Source organism: Cebus imitator, unplaced genomic scaffold, assembly GCF_001604975.1.
Source record: "Cebus imitator isolate Cc_AM_T3 unplaced genomic scaffold, Cebus_imitator-1.0 Scaffold207, whole genome shotgun sequence".
Lineage (NCBI taxonomy): Eukaryota > Metazoa > Chordata > Mammalia > Primates > Cebidae > Cebus > Cebus imitator.
In genome coordinates this window covers 924,313-941,700 of record NW_016107522.1, presented here as the reverse complement: position 1 = coordinate 941,700, position 17,388 = coordinate 924,313, and the positions used below count along the sequence as shown (strand labels likewise).

The 17,388-nt window shown below is 39.5% G+C and overlaps 1 protein-coding gene across 1 annotated transcript in view; it reads right to left on the bottom strand.

Moving 5' to 3' along the window:
- Positions 1-17,388, bottom strand: part of UGGT1 (UDP-glucose glycoprotein glucosyltransferase 1) — a 119,364-nt gene that overhangs the window by 38,587 nt on the left and 63,389 nt on the right. The window contains exons 17-24 of the mRNA XM_037745657.1: positions 12,331-12,508; positions 9,692-9,790; positions 8,886-8,909; positions 7,934-8,028; positions 5,865-6,071; positions 4,984-5,115; positions 4,226-4,356; positions 590-685 (exon numbers count right to left, since the gene is read on the bottom strand). Of these exons, the coding sequence (XP_037601585.1) occupies positions 590-685; positions 4,226-4,356; positions 4,984-5,115; positions 5,865-6,071; positions 7,934-8,028; positions 8,886-8,909; positions 9,692-9,790; positions 12,331-12,508 (962 nt within the window). The remainder of the gene's footprint in view (positions 1-589; positions 686-4,225; positions 4,357-4,983; positions 5,116-5,864; positions 6,072-7,933; positions 8,029-8,885; positions 8,910-9,691; positions 9,791-12,330; positions 12,509-17,388) is intronic.

Sequence of the window (17,388 nt, the reverse complement as noted above, 5' to 3'; positions counted from 1 at the left end):
TGGGATTACAGGCATGTGCCACCGTGCCCAACTAATTTTTGTATTTTTAGTAGAGATGGGATTTCAACATCCTGGCCAGGCTGGTCTTGAACTCCTGACCTTGTGATCCACCCGCCTTGGCCTCCCAAAGTGCTGGGATTACAGGCGTGAGCCACTGCACCCGGCCTGAAAATTTTTTTGTAGAGACGGGGTCTCACTTTGTTTGTTGGTCTCAAGCTTCTGGATTCAAGCAATTTTCCCATGTTGTCCTCCCAAAGTGCTGGGATTACAATGACCTGTCTTTGTTCATTCTTGAATTTAAGTACAACTGCTCTGTTTAATTTTATGCAGTCTGTTTTCTACTACAAGGGTGCACTAAGAGTTATTTCAGATTAATTTAGAAATAAATCTCAGTCAGCAACTGAGATTTGATTATGAATTTTATATATGAATACAAATATTTATGTGAAAACTACACACCAAACAAATATTCGATTCCTATAAGAACTTACACATAAATCTTATATGGTAAAGTGAAGGAGCTGAGGTAAAGGCAAACTTAAGAGTGTAACATTCAAGAACACGCACAAATTCAACATTATTTCTATACCTGTGTCTGTCTTCAAAAAACTGGTATTCAATTCTTGCATCTCCTTTTGGTTGTGCTGACAGGAGAGCATCCACCTTCATTACCAAGTCACTTGCCCTGAAAGAAGGGGTTAGAGAAATCTTAGCATCTTTTTAACGGAAAGTTTTCCAATTATTGCCAAACATATCATCAGCCCAAATACTGAATGCTAATAAGATGGTTTGAACAAGGTCTAAAGTCTGTATTAGCAGGTATGAGAAAGATGGATTAATGTTATAACCTTGAAGAAGTTACTCATTTTCCCACATGTGGAATGGAAACAGCACCCACTCTGTGTGACTCTTGTAAAACTGCATAACTCTGCAATGCACCTAGCTGAGGCCCTGGCCTATATATTACAGGCTGTATTGTGTATATTCTCCCTTGTCCTTTTAAAATATTTTTTAAATAACTATTATTTTTTATGACTATTAGAGTAATAATTGACTGGAAAAGCATACTGAAAAATAAATATAAAGAAGAAAATTGAAATTACACATTACATCAAGAAATAAGCTCTGATATTTTGGCTCATAATTCTGTATTTTTAAATATCTATAAACAAAAGTGGGATTATACTGACAGCCTGCATTTTTACTTAAAAATATATCATTAAAAATCCTTTGGTTGGTTAATAAATACAGCAGTATTTCAATATTTTTGTTTGTTTGTTTGAGACAGGGTCTCACTCCAGTTGTCCAGGCTGTAGTCCAGTGGCTTGATCTCAGCATCCTTGACCTTCCACGCACAGCTGATTCCCCCACCTCAGTCTCCCATGTAGCTGGGACAACAGGTGCATAACACCAGGCCCAGCTAATTTTTTGTATTTTTAGTACAGACAGGGTTTTGCCATGTTTCCCAGTCTGGTCTTAAACTCCTGGGCTCAAGCAATGTTATCCCAAAGTGCTGGGACCGTGCCTAGCCTATTTTAGTGTTTTTTTATGACTGCATAATATTATATTTATGGACACAAAATAACCTAAATATTAAACCAATCAACTATTGAACATCTATGTTGTTTCTAATTTCACTATGATAATGAACACTGTAGTAAACAACTTTAAAAAGAATTTTATTGCCCCTGCCTCTTCTAAAATTGATTTCTAACAGAAAAAGATCTTGAATTAAACCTGAAAAAAAAGCTCCAATTTGCTGAACCAAAGACTAAATCCTGAGTAAGAATTTAAAAAGAGTATTTGTGAATGTATCTGAACTATAATTAAACCTATACATTTCCTTTGAATGCAGCAAATATATCAAATTAACTATTTTGGTTCAACTTCTCAATATAAATGCCAAATACATATGATATAGGCCATTTTCTTCCTGATGTGTCAACATGGTCACAAAACATGTCAAGGGCACTTGGTTACAAGGACTGGGGTGACAGGCCAACAAGAAACCCCCTGAAGGCTGATGAAGTGCCGTGATCAAAGCATCCAGAGCCGACCTTCAGGACAGCCTTGGGATGCAGGTTGGGTCATGAATTATAGCAGTGGCTGTCATGGGGAAGGGGACCACTCCAAGGTGGGGCAGCATATGCCTGTGGCACGGCTGCTTCGAGTCATGAGTACCTCCTGGCCTATACCAGGGAAGTGTTTCATAGGCTGGGACAAAGGGCATCACTCGGGAGCCACTGAGGTAAGAGGGACGCTCCGCTCCTTATTTGTAGCCCCAGTACTGGCCAAAATGAGAAAAGGTTTCTTCCCATATAATTGAACAAGACATGGCAACAGCTGACTTTAACAACTTTCCTAGTCAATATTTCTCTAAAACATGCCCTTGAACTCTGTAGCATGATGATGTAAGAAAAAAAACAGCAGAACTTTTTTAAATATATATTTATTTTGTTACTTTTTATGAGATGGAGTCTCACTCTGTCACCCAGGCTGGAGCGCAGTGGTGCAATCTCGGCTCACTGCAACCTCCCCAGAAGAACTTTTAAATTTTATATCCTCCAACTATGCATCAAAGAACACATCTCCACAGAATGGGAGAAAATGTTTGCAAATCATGTATCTGGTAAGAAAGTGATATCCAGAATGTATAAAAAAACTGCCGCATCTCTACAACAATAAAAACAACCCGGTTAAAAATGAGCAAAAGAACCGGGTATGGTGGCTCACACCTGGAATCTCAGCACTTTGGGAAGCTGAGGCAGGCAGATCACGAGGTGAGGAGTTTGAGACCAGCCTGGCCAACATGGTGAAACCTCATCTCTACTAAAGATAAAAATAAAAATATTAGCTGGGCATGGCGGTGCATGCCTGTAATCCTAGCTACTGAGGAGGCTGAGGCAGGAAAATCACTTGAACCCGGGAGGTGGAGGTTGCAGTGAGCCAACATGGCACCACTGCACTCCAGCCTGGGTGACAGAGCAAGACTCCATCTTGGGTCAGGGGAGCACAAAGGACTTGAATAGACATTTTCCCAGATATACGTATGTAGCCAATCTGCACGTGACATGATGCTCAACATTACCAATCATTAGGGAAATGCAAATCAAACCACAAAGAGATGGCACTTCATACCCACGAGGATGGCTATTATAAAAAACAAACAAACAAAAATCCAGAAAATTACAAATGTGAGGATGCGGAGAAACTGAAATCCTTGGGCATTGTCAATGGGAATGTAAAATGGTACTGTGGGAAAAGGTATTGTGGTTCCTCAAAAAATTAAACATAGAAATGTATCCTCCAACTACACAGTCATCTGATATTTAATGCAGAAACTCGGTATATATAACATGGACTACAGGTTCCATCCAAACAATTTATTTTCTTCCATTAAGAGAAATAACACACTAAAATACATCAGCTTATAATAACACTGGAATACTTAAAATAAAAAAACAACAACCAATTCATCATCACTTTTGAAGACACAAGGGGCCGGGCGCGGTGGCTCAAGCCTGTAATCCCAGCACTGTGGGAGGCCAAGGCGGGTGGATCACGAGGTCAAGAGATCGAGACCATCCTGGTCAACATGGTGAAACCCCGTCTCTACTAAAAATACAAAAAAATTAGCTGGGCATGGTGGCGCGTGCCTGTAATCCCAGCGACTCAGGAGGCTGAGGCAGGAGAATTGCCTGAACCCGGGAGGCGGAGGTTGCAGTGAGCCGAGATTGCACCATTGCACTCCAGCCTGGGTAACAGGAGTGAAACTCCGTCTCAAAAAAAAAAAAAAGACACCAGGGAAACAACTCAGTAGTCTCACTGGTAAATAAAAGAAACATTTAAACTGCCTTTCTTTTCCTGAACAAAATAAAACTGAAGGGTAACCAAATAGGTAATGAGGGAAAGTATCACTTTACATAAGTATTCCAGGTAATAAATAAACTAGCCTCTTTACTTCTGCACATATTTGAAATTTTTCACAACCAAAGTTATAAAAATAAAAAGAGAGAACTAATTCAGTTCTTTAAATAGTAGACTACAAAATAAATTCTCTTGTTTCAACAGAAGCATACATTTGAATTGAAGAGAATTATTAGATTTTAAAACTGGAAATAAAACACCGTGGGATATGCAGTGAGTGACAATATACAATCCTAACTGACCAATAAAGAAAGTCCAATTATATAACTCCTGTAATTCCTCCTATGGCAAAACTTACACATCTTCTTCTACCCGAAGCTGTTGAATGTGAGATTTTATTTTCTGTCCTGAGGTTTTTAAGATGATATTTTCGAGGAGGTGGAAATCATCTTGATTAAAGAGCTCACTATCCTTCAGTGGCCCAATGATCTGTGAAGGAGAGAAAAGCAGGCGCTCAGAGCTGGAAGGCTGCCTGCACTCAGCAAGCTGGTAAGAAACCCTCTGGTGTCCTCAGGCTATCTCATACACCAGGTCACCTTAAAAAGCTGAGACAGGTACATGTCTAGATAAAATCAGTGAAACAATACAAAGTGAAGTCCAAAACAAATATTTATAGCTACCTGTTTACTTATCAATTCCTCAAGGACACAGTGTAAACCTGTGTACATCACAGTATTTTATAGTAAGCAAACTCCAAAGTAAAATAAAATTGCAATGTAGTTTTCATTAATTCTCCCTGAATAAAAACAACAAAGGCCACTTTCTGTGTCAAAGGTCATACTGATTTACTGTCTGAGGGCCACCACACTCTCTCACTGCCTCACACAATGGCAGGACACAAATCGACGGCAGGAAGGCTCCACCCAAGGATATTTGCCTATGTCAAAAGGCACAGCCCCTTGGAAACAGGAGGCAGAAACATCATTGGCACTTCATAAGCCCCAATCACCTTTGAAAAAAGAGTGGCCCTGTTTGAAGAGTTTACTAGCTTCAGAGAAGAATTCTGCAAAGACTGTTCACAGAGCTAATGTGAAGTCAAGCTTGACAAATCCTCACCCTTCCATTGCTGATCACTGCCCTCTGTCCCTTCTTCAGCTTCAGAACATCCCTGCAGTACACGGCATGAGACAAAATGAAATCCATTTTGGAAGACTCAAAGACCTCTTTAAAAAGACTGAAATCCATTCCCTAGGAAAGTAATCATTATTAAGGAAAAATAGTCGTTATTATGCAAACCATATAAATGAAAAAACACAGTGAACAAACCATAAAATTCTCTTTTCCTGGAAAGTAATAAACTAATTTTCATAATTAACATTAAGCTGTGTCAATTCTTCAGCCTCCCCACCATCTCCCTACTACTGAGAGTAACTGCTATTTCCTTATCTTTTCCTGTGATTTGTTTGACTGGCAGACTATTCTTCATTCCTTTATTCTGCATTTTAAAATCTTTTTAATTTCCAGTGACAGCTTCTTTTCCTAACTGAAGTTTCAAATAATGTATACTCATCATTCTGTAACAAATTTAAAAACTACAAAACTATGTCAAAAAAAGTAACAGATAATACAAATGAACAAACACAGGCTTACTCTGGAAACACATCAAGAACCTATAAGCCTTGAACCCCTAAGTGGCTCAAATCTCCATTTTTTTTGCTCTATAAATAAGTCATATTGTCTCTTTTAAAAACTGTACATAACAAAATGGCCCCATACTTAACACAAAACTCAAATCATGCACCACAAGAAAGCTAGGGAAGGTTAAAATAAAGGGAATGTGACAGAATTATTTCTTAGAAAGGTTCTTCCAAATTAAAAAAAATTCCCTAAGACTCAAGACTAAAACGACAAATCATGATCATGATCCAGACATGTAAGCCACAGGGAGTGAGCTTCTGCAGAGAGAATGCAGCCTCATGAGAGGCTTGGAGCCTTACCCCAACAGAGAACTCCACAATGTCAGCTCCTGCGGCCAGGGCCTCTGCAGCCCCCTCCTTGGCCATTTTGGTGATGAAGTTCTTAGCAGCGTTGGAGGTCTGAGTTTGGAGAGCTGCCCAGATTGCTCTGGAAATCTGAGTGTTCTCATAGCTTATCTCTTTGGCAGGATTATTTATCATGCTTATTCTAACATTGTTACTGGATTTCTGTTCACAAAATGGGAAATGAGAGTCATATGGTAGATATTTTTGAACTTAAAAAGCAGCATTAACAACAGTCATGTTCAATAAGTAGCAAATAGAATCTCTCTTAAAAGTCTCAAGTAGTTCTCCTCTGCATTCAGAATAAAATTAAAATGCCATCATCAACCATTCAAAAACCTTACATGAAGTGGCCTCCAGCCCACCTTTCCAATTTCATTTCTCACTACCCCCATGTGTTTGAAGAATATAAAATGTGGTATGCCTCACATTGGCATACCAACCCAACTACATTACATCTTTCCCTCCTTAAGTTCTAACCATTTTTCAGTACTCTGCTCAAACCCATGGCCTTTCCACATTCCGAATACAACTCAATCTCTCCCTAGGTGAAAAGATAAGAATCCAAGTGGAAGAATATACCCAGGACACACAAAGCCAAAAAATGGCTTGTACCAATAACATAAGCAAAAGAAATTTATATTTGTGTGTATCAAAAGACATAAGAATATTCACTGCAACAGTCTTATAATGGCACCAAACTAAAAACCCAACTGTCCTTCAAACAGCGTAAACAAACAAAACTTTGTGGTACAGCCATATGATATAATATTACAGGATGAAAAAGGACTATATACCCTACTTGTAACATCATGAATAAATCTTACAAAAGATTGAGCAAAGTAACCAAACACAAATGAAATTGCATATGATTTCATTTTAATAAACTAAAAGATGGGCAAACCTATTATCTAATGTGAGAAGAGGGAAGAGGGGTAGTGTCTGGGCACAAGTGTGGGAGGGCTTTTAGGAACTTAAGAATTCTTTATCTTTTGGCCTGAGTGGTGGTCACAAGAGTGTGTTCTCTTTGTGACACTGTGTATCCTATGATTTGAGCACTTCCTGTGAACTTACATTTTACTTCAATTAAAACAGTTATTAAAAAATGCAACTCTCCCTCCCCATTCTCCTACCCCAGTACCACTTGAAGATGTATGCATTTGTGTTAGAGTGCCTTTCACATATAACTATCACCCTTAGCTAGAAGTAACTGCCCTGATCTAACTTCGAATTGACCACAGCATTTGGTCCACTCCTTGAACAACACCAGGACAGAAAAAGCCAAAAAAGGGCTTGTACCAATAACATAAGCAACAGAAGGACACTCAGCACATAAGTACAATTGAAACCACCTGGATATTTCCTTATTTCATTAAGCCTTCCCAGGTACAGGGTGGAAAGAGGACCATGAAGAGGGCTGTGAGGTACGGGTGAAGATGCAAACTGAAACAGCCCAGGAAAAATAATTTTGACATTTTATCCCCTAACAATGATCCTCTCCAGAAGAATCAGCTGCTTCTCAACCACCTGCCACTGCCACTTACTCAAGCCCAACTATTCACAGCAGCGTATCTTCTCAGAGCATCTATGTGTGTATCTCTCAGTGCATCTGGATCTACCTCTGCTAAACACACAGACTACCATTCCCGTGTGCCACTGCCCCCATGTCCAGACCTCTGTCATGGGAAGGACCCCATCTCCCCGATACAGTACACAACACAATCACTGGAGCAACTCTGCTGCAAGAACATGAACAGTCATGTGATAAAACTTGTCTATGACGAGGAGCTCACTATTTATTTTTGTCTCTGCAAGAATCTATTCCTTTCAACAAAGACTGGATACTGCAGTCTTAGATCTCTTTTCTTGTGAGCTGGCAGATCTCTAGAGATACGATGCTCCATTCCTTCGAGCATTAAGAAAGCAGGACTCTGAGCTCCCACTGAACAATCTGAGCTGCACAGCAATGTCCATGAGGACAACTACAGCCGCAAACAAAAATATAAAATAAAGTCATAGATACTTGCCTGATGCCTGATGGCATCATACAATAACTGCCGTCCAGAAGGACTATCAAAATCCCCAACAATCCAAAAAGTTACTGGCCTAATAAAAGAATCATCTGTAGAAAAACAAAAACAACTAATTGAGTTGGAAGAGAAAAGCACATTCTGTTTCAACATCTGAAAATGAAATTGACCAAATAATTTGTGAAAAACATGCAAAAAGAAGAAAATGACAAGCCTAATAAAGACAGAAGGAAAGGTGGTACAATTTACTACAAGGAAAGCAGGGGAATCTTCCACAGAGTTTAGTTACAGACTAGGAACATGCACTAATGAATTCTACTGTGGTCTGGGCATCTGTCAGCATGTAAAGTAAAAAATAGCCTTTGAACATGTGGGCAACATACTGTCATTTTTTTGAATTGATTTTTTTCTGGCAGGAACAAGGAGAAGAAGGGCATACTGTCATTTTTAACCACATTCATTTGTAATTTTCTGAAAATTCTTTAGAAATATTTATACAAAATTAATGTACATTGGCCGGGTGCAGTGGTTCATGCCTGTAATCCTAGCACTTTGGGAGGCTGAGGTAGGTGGATCACTTGAGGTCAGGAGTTCGAAACTAGTCTGGCCAACATAGTGAAACCCTGTCCCTACTAAAAATACAAAAAAAATTAGATGGGTGTGGTGGCAGGCACCTGTATTCCCAGCTACTTGGGAGGCTGAGGCAGGCAAATCACTTGAATCCGGAAGGCGGAGGTTGCAGTGGGCTGAGATCACGCCACTGTACTCCAGCCTAGGTAACAGAGCAAGACTCCGTATCAAAAGAAAAAAAATTATCTACATTGATAATAGCCGCCTGTTACAGATTCCAGAAACAGTACAATTAAGTGTTGATAAATTCTAAATTACACCGGTTGCTGAAATCACAGAAGAAAATTAAGAAATAGGACATTCTGAAGTTTAAAGTTACCATAGATTTCCTTGGAGGACATTCCTGGACAAAGGTAAAGAGAAAAGAGTAGAATAAAAGAAAATATCATTTCTGTAATGAATGCCTACTATAAGTGTCAAAAATCCAAACAATAGCTAATATGGTCTATAGTTCTTCCTGTTTCTTAATCTCATCAGTGTCACAGTGCTGTCCTAGTACCCTGAGAAAGTTTCTTTCAAGAACCAAATGGAGTAATTGCCTCTATTCTACATACTGCTGGAAAAGCAGAACTTCTCTCAGGGAGAGACCACAGCGGAAATTTAAAAAGTGAATAAAAATAGCTGCCTTGAAAGACAGCCAGTGCTTTTTTGAAGCACTGATCAGAGGGGCACAGAATCTGTCCGCCACTGAAGGGGCATCATTTTATAAAATCTTAGCCTAAATAAATACTTCTACATAAAATCAGCTTCAAAGATTATACAAAGCTTTCTAAAACCAACTTTTATAAACCCCAAAACAATATTGACCCTGTACTGTCATTTTCAATCCATTAACCCATTTTAACAACATAAATGTTTTTCCATTTGAACTATGAAATATTTTCCTTTTGACTTAACAGGTAATACAAAATTTATAAAGATGTTTGAATTCTTAAACAAATGTATATTTTAAACAAATACACAAAGGATTAAATTTTAAATATTTTCTAGATTCACAGCATTATAAGAAATAAGAAAAATATGAAGTCTCTTTCCCTTAATTTTTTTCTTAATTTGCACATTAAGATGAATATGCAAATACTTTTTTAAAAATGTTGAATGCAAGACAAGCCTCAAATGGATTACCTTTCTTTGTCAGATAGTTCATACTATTGACTACAGCAGCAGTCTTGCCTTGGGAATCCAAGGTAGTAAATCTAGCATAATCATCCACAAAGAAGTTATCTGGGAGAAAAAATGAAATAAGTATATATTAAGTTCCAGTTCAATCTAATGTTAATATTCAACTGATAACCTGACTTGATCATAATAATAAGATTTATAAAAATGCATGAGCAAAGTCTATTAAGTTCCATGTTTACTGAACAAGTTCACAACATGGCCCCTATCCCTATTGAAGTCACATATCAAAGATACAAGGTTGATGAAAACATACATATCTCATACAACTATCATATAAGTACGTGTCAGCTTAATGGCTGAAATTCATCCTATTCCCATTCCTGTCACTTGTCAACTGGAGAATAATCTCAAAGAGATCCCCTTAACTAATTTCTCCCTTCCCCAGTCCAACCAGTAGAGCAAGCTCTTCCCGTTCCTATGGAGGAAGCAGGGGTAAAAGAGAAAATATATAACAAAACTAGTTTTTATTTTGTAGGTCTAACAAAATATCACTTTTTAAACCCTTAACAGAAATAAAAGGTCACTGTCACTCTTTTCACATATGCACCTTCTCCAATTAGTGTCGAAGGGCAATCCTCATTATTCATTTCCCCTCAGATAATTATTCCTAGAACTCCAGTTTCATCAAGTCATTCTCTTGCTCTGAACTACCCACTAATTTCTTGCAGACTATAAAATGGTCTCCAGCCTAGAACTTGTTCAGCCTAGTATCATAAACCCTCTGTCTCTAACAATCTCCCCAATCCTAAACATCATTGCACCCTACACAAATGTCAGTCTTCTCATTGCTGTCATATACAGTTTGCCTGCCTACCCACCCATCTATTCATCTGTGCACATGCTCATTCATCTACGCTATCACTTGACAATGCACACTGTGATCCACAGAATTCGATCCAGGAAAACAGCAGAAAATAAGACACAGTCCCTTTTGTGAAGGAAGGGACAGCACACCATACTGGTAAAAATTAGTATGCTACTGAAAACGCTCCAGGACAGCCAAAGCCAAAGAAACGTGGGTGATGGTGCCATTACCACCAGGTCAGAAAGATGTCAGTGCCTCCTAATGGATGTCTGCACTGGGTTCATCTGACAGCCAGCATCTTTGCCATGGTGGTCTAGCATTGTTTCCTAGCTCATTACAGTAACACTCAATGGAAAAGGAAATTAAAAAACAGAATTGTTATTATGCTCCTTATTCATGTGTATTCCACAGACAACTTTTCAAGTTTAAATAAAAATGATGAAAACAACAAACACTTAGGACGAAGAGTCACAACACGCTCACCTTGCTCTACTTAAACTTCAGGGAAGAAAGGAAAACCCAGCTGTGAAGAAAAAAACTCACTTTCTGGGTAGTTTCTTTCTCAAATATAAGCCTATATTTACATCTTTTCCTCAGTATGTATGCTTATGTATGTGTGTTATACACACACACACACACACGTGTGTATTTTTCCTCTACCTAAAAGAAACTTTCAGTTTCAAGTGGATAAGAGAGAGTGCATTAACAACCATAGATTGCTACGTTCATTATACTCAACTATAATAATAAATAGTTGGTTATTACTTCATTACACACATCTTTCCTTCCCCAGTGAGATTTCATGGGCTAGTGATGACAGTTCCATCTCATTTCCAGGTGTTTGCTGAAGTGGCCTTCAGAGTCTCGAGGAAGGCACAAAGAACAAATTGCAGCTGGACTTAACACATTTTTTGGCTCTTATAAGGTATTCCAGTGGAAAACACCCAAATGTCCACCAACTGAGGAACAGATACGTGTGGACTATCCACAAAGTGGACTATAAAGAGGAACAAAATACTGACGTATCAACAACATGCATAAACCTTAACATGTTAAATTAAAGAAGCCAGGCACAAAAGGCTTCCAATTATATGAAATGTCTAGAATAGGCAAATCAATAGAAACAGAAAAGTAGATTAGTTGTCGCCAGGGGATGGGGAAGGGAGGAACAGACAGTGACTAGTAACAGGTACATGGAATTTTGGGGGGTGATGACAATGACATAAAATTAGACAGTGGTAATGACTGCACAAACTTTGTGGTTTTCTCATTTAAAAAAACCATTAAATTGCATACTTTAAAAGGCTGAGTTTTAAGAAATATACATTGTATCCTGATGAAGCTGCTAAAGGCCTTCCTAAGTTCTTACAGTGAAATTCAGTGAGATATTTGTGGAGTTTATGGCTGATTCTAGAATGAGGATGAAGAAAGAGAACTGCTTTATGACCACGGAAGCCAAAAATCCAGGTCCATTCTCATTCTCAATTGTCTGTTTAGTTGACATTTAAATGGCACTAAATATTTTTTAAAGTTTACAGGGTTTTGCCCAGGAAGATGTTTTCTTCTTTAAGAGGAAACTCTTATGAATTTAGAAGCTCATATTATGAACTAAAGGTGCAAAGAGTTTACACATAAAATATTCTCACAATCTTGGGCTATCTTCTGAACACTGCAGAAGATAATCAGAATATTAAAATCTGAAAAAATGTAAAGATTCTGAAAATCTATAAAAGTCAAAAAAAAAAAAGTATAAGGTTGTTCCTGAAATGCTCCTTACTACTCGCTGTTAAATCCAGGTAGTCTCGTTCAGCTGTCAAAATCCTAGAATTGATTCGTGGAACAACATTTGGCTGATTCATGATATACTCTACCACATCTTGATCATGGGGCAGTTCCCCCTGCAAGAAAAAAAAAGGAGGTTGAGGGGGAAGTGTAAAGCAAATTTGAACAATAATAATTCATTAGGAACTAAAAACTCATTAACTTTATAAACAGCTTCCTCTGTGTTAATAATAGTTAAGATAGAAGTTACCATGCTATTGATCCCTGTCATTGCCAAGCATACCTGGGCACATTGCCTACAGCATCTCTACCTCTACCAACAATGTGAGGCAAAATGTTGTTGACACTCATTGTAAAGATGAGGAAGCTAAGGCACAGAAAGGTTAAATAACTTACTCGAACTCACAAAGCCAATGCAAAGTGATTATGAAATCCAAACACAGACAAGGAGCAGTGGCTCACACCTATAATCCCAGCACTTTGGGAGGCTGAGGCAGGCAGATTGCTTGAGGTCATGAGTTAGAGACCGACCAGCCTGGCCAACATGGTGAAATACACTAAAAATATTTCTGTATTTTTAGTATCTCTACTAAAAATATAAAAGTAGCCAGGCGTGGTGGCAGGTGCCTGTAATCCCAGCTATTCAGGAGGCTGACGCAGGAGAATCACTTGAATGTGGGAGGCAGAGGTTGCAGTGAGCCAAGCTCACACCACTACACTGGGACAGAGTGAAACTCTGTCTCAAGAGAAAAAAAAGAAGAGAAAAAAATGCAAACCCATGTTTATTTGGTCTCCCCACATACCACTGTGCTTTGCCACAAGCTCAACAAATTAGTTAAGGGTTAACATAAGCAAAAATCCATTTGTAGAACTACTCATAGTTAGCTTCCTTCTTAAGGAGAAAACCAAAGGTCTTCTCTCAAGCAGTTAATATGCTTTGTAATAAAACCACTTCTATCTTTGTTCAATCTCAGCCATCCAAGTAACCGTGTATCTCCAGAGTTAGAATTACAATGAGAGGAGGAGAAATCATCTGTCATTTATTCTTCCCTTTTCCATAGCTCATATTACAGAAAAAGTTATACTTCTTGAAGGTGACCTCAGAGCCATGTGTCAACAACTATGCAAATGTGTAGATTTACCAAACTTAAAATTTTTAACACACAAGCATATTTTAAAGTCATTTTCTTTTTTATCCTGAGACAGGGTCTTCCTCTGTCACCCAGGCTGGAGGGTATAATGAGATCCACAGCTCTCTGCAGTCTCGACCTCCAAGGCTCAAGGGATTCTCCCACCTCAACCTCCCAAATAGCTGGGACTACAGGCACGTGCTACAATACCCGGCTAATTTTTGTATTTTTGTAGATGGCGTTTCACCATGTTGCCCAGGCTGGTCTCAGACACCTGGGCTCAAGAGCTCTCTCTCACCAGGTCCCTGCTAAAGTCATTTTCAAGATAAAGATGTGAATCAAATATACACATTCAAGTCTAAATAATTCCAATTAGACATTGCTTGTAGCTACTTAATGAGGAGCATATGAACCAAACCATACCAATCAAAAGACTTACAAAGGTATGAGATGGCTCACTGTACATGTTGGCCCATGTACAAAACTTTGGTCAATACTATAAATCTACCTGATTCCAATTAGAAGCCTATCTAGTTCAAAGAGGGGAATTTGGCAAGTCTACAGAAATTTTAAATGTAAGCTGGCAGGGTCTGGGGAAGGCACAGCAGGTGCCATGTCCAGCTGTGAAGGTGCTGCTGAAACAGCCCAAGAAACAGGCCAAGGGGATGGATGAAGATAAGGCTTTCAAGTAGAAACAAAAAGAGGAGCAGAAGAAACAAAAATAGGAATTAAAATTAAAGGCCATGGGGAAGGGCCCCCTGGTCACAGGCGAAATTAAGGAATCTGGATCCGGCACAGTGGCTCATGCCTGTAATCCCAGCACTTTGGGAGGCCAAGGTAGGTGGATCACCTGAGGTCAGGAGTTCAAGAGCAGCCTAGCCAACATGGTAAAACCCTGTCTCTACTAAAAATACAAAAATTAGCCAGGCATGGTGGCAGGCGCCTGTAATCCCAAATACTCAGGAGGCTGAGGCAGAAGAGTTGCCTGAACCTGGAACGCAGAGGTTGCAGTGAGCCGAGATCACACCATTGCACTCTAGCCTGGGTGACGAAGCAAGGCTCCATCTAAAAAGAAATAAAAAAATGTGGCAACAAAAAAAATCTGGCCTTGTGCCTGAGGAGATGGTGACCCTTGATTTCATTCGTATTTAAACATCTGTATTCCCTACCATAACATCTTCTGCCACCTATAGATGGAATGAAGTGTTGTCTTGAAGCCTGTTGTACATTTAAGAATAAACATTTGCAAAAAAATTTTAACTAAAAAAATAAAAAATTTTAAATGTAATATCTCCTGACTAGCTCTTCTATACACACACGTACGCGCGCACACACACACACACACACACACACACACACACACAATAGTTGAGGAAGAAACCATGAGTAGTACAGGACAGGAGTGTATGAGTAAAAGTTTCTCTTCACTTACATCTCTGTGTTTTGAATTTCAGACCATCAGCATAGCATATCTTTTATTCTTTTTAAAGGAACAAAGTCATGGTCTGTGGTACAGGCTAGAGTGCAGTGGCATGATTACCGCTCACTATGGCCTCAATCCTCAAGCGACCCTCCTGCCTTAGCCGTCTGAAGTAGCTCAGACTACAGGTACATGCCACAATGCCTGGCTAATTTTTTTTTATTATTTTGTAGAGATGGGGTCTTGTTATGTTAGCCAGGCTGGTCTCAATCTCCTGGCCTCAAGTAATCCTCCAGCATCAGCTTCACAAAGTGCTGTATTACATGAGTCACCACAACTGGCTGATAATACAACTTTTTTTAGTGTATTTGGTTCAAATTTTCTAATACTTGGTGTTTTTCAAGGCAATGTACAAAGATACACACATATTAGAATATTCACTGTAGCACTGTTTGTAACTAGTGAAAATGTAGAAGTAATGTCCAACACTAGGAAATGAAGTAAATCTTTCTTTCTTTTTCTTCTTTCTTTTCTTTCTTTCTTTCTTTCTTTCTCTCTCTCTCTCTTTCTTTTCTCTCTTTTCTTTCTTTCTTTTCTTTTCTTTCTCTCTCTCTCTCTCTCTCTCTCTTTCTCTCTTTCTTTCTTTCTTTCGAGTCAGAGTTTTGCTCTTGTCCCAGGCTGGAGTGCAATGGTACAACCTTGGCTCACTGCAACCTCCACCTCCCAGGTTCAAGTGATTCTCCTGCCTCAGCCTCCTGAGTAGCTCAGGTTACAGGCATGCACCACCACGCCCAGCTAATGATTTTTTAAATGGAATACTAGCCAGGCACGGTGGCTCATGCCTGTAATTCCAGCACTTTGGGAGGCCAAGGTGGACAAACTGCTTGAGCCCAAGTGTTGGGAGACCAGCCTGAGCAATCTGGCAAAACCCTATCTCTCCAAAACAAACAAAAATTAGTTGCATGTGGTAGCACACACCTATGGTTGCAGCTCCTTGGGAGGCTGAGGCAGGAGGATCACTTGAGCCCAGAAGTTCACGGCTGCAGTGAGCTATGATCGCACTCCCTGCACTCCAGCCTGGGTAAAAGAGAGACCCTGTCTCAAAAAAAATTATGCTAAGAAAGTGATCTTTGAGGCAATTAATTTGCCACATTACTATTTACATCTCCCCAGTTGCACAAAGCCTTAAAAATCAAGGGCCCCAAAATGAAACAACTAGGACACTAGAGGATTCTCAGGGGTTCTCTTTATTTGGGCTGAACCAGACCTCACTCAGTGCCAACAGCCTTTTCCCTGGTGGTATTTGTCAAAAACAATTAGGCAATTGTTTAACAACTGAGGGGCAGATAACACATGGGCTAGCATGAAGCTGGTCAAAAAACAAAGAAAAGGCTGGGGAATAGGGACGTCCATATGGGGCTTTGAAAAGCTCTGACAAATTTCTTGGAATTTGAAAGACATAAGCATCATGCCCAGGGAAAATCTTAGAAGGCCTAAAACCCTTGCCTCTAACCTTGGGGCTCTGTGCAAGCAAAAATGGAAGACTAAGGCAGAGTGGTCAACTATCTGTCTGAGTGTGGAAAGTGTGCCCCAATACAACACAGAGACCCTTGAGAAAAACTGGGAGATTTCTTGAATCGATGCACTGAAGAAAATCTCTGTTGACTGATCAGCTGACCAGTAAGTTAAACAGCTGAAACTTGAGAAGCCACACATGAAAAAGAATACAGAAGTGAAAGAATTGGTTCAGGGCCAGGCGTGGTGGCTCACGTCTGTAATCACAGCATTTTGGGAGGCCGAGGCAAGTGGATCACTTGAGGCCAGGAGTTCAAGACCAATGTTCTGAAATTAGAGCCTGGCCAATGTGGTGAAATCTTATCTCTACTAAAAATACAAAAATTAGGTGGGCATGGTGGCGTGCTCCTGTAATCCCAGCTACTCAGGAGGCTGAGGCACAAGAATAACTTGAACCTGGGAGGTGGAGGTTGCAGTGAGTCAAGATTGCACCACTGCACTCCAGCCTAGGCGACAGAGCAAAACTCTGTCTCAAAAAAAGGGAAAGGAAAGAAAGAATTGGTTCAGAAGAGTCACTAAATAAATAATAGTTACAACAATAAAAAACAAAAATCCTGGTACAGTGAAGAAGTATCACATTATATTATTTCAAATTTCTAGTTATCAAAAACAAAATTATTAAATATGCAGAAATGGTGGCTCATGCCTGTAATCTCAGCACTGTGGGAGGCCAAAGCAGAAAGATTGCTTGTGCCCAGGAGTTCAAGACCTGAGACCTGTCTGGGCAACACAGAAAGATCTTGTCTCCACAAAAAAGATACAAAAATTAGCCGTGTACCGTGGCATGCAACTACAGTCCCAGCTAATTGGGAGGCTGAGATGGAAAGATCATTCAAGTCCAGGAGTTGGAGGCCACAGTGAGCTAAGATCATGTCACTGTGCTCCAACCCAAGTGACACAGTGGAATACATCAACATTCTCTTTGCTG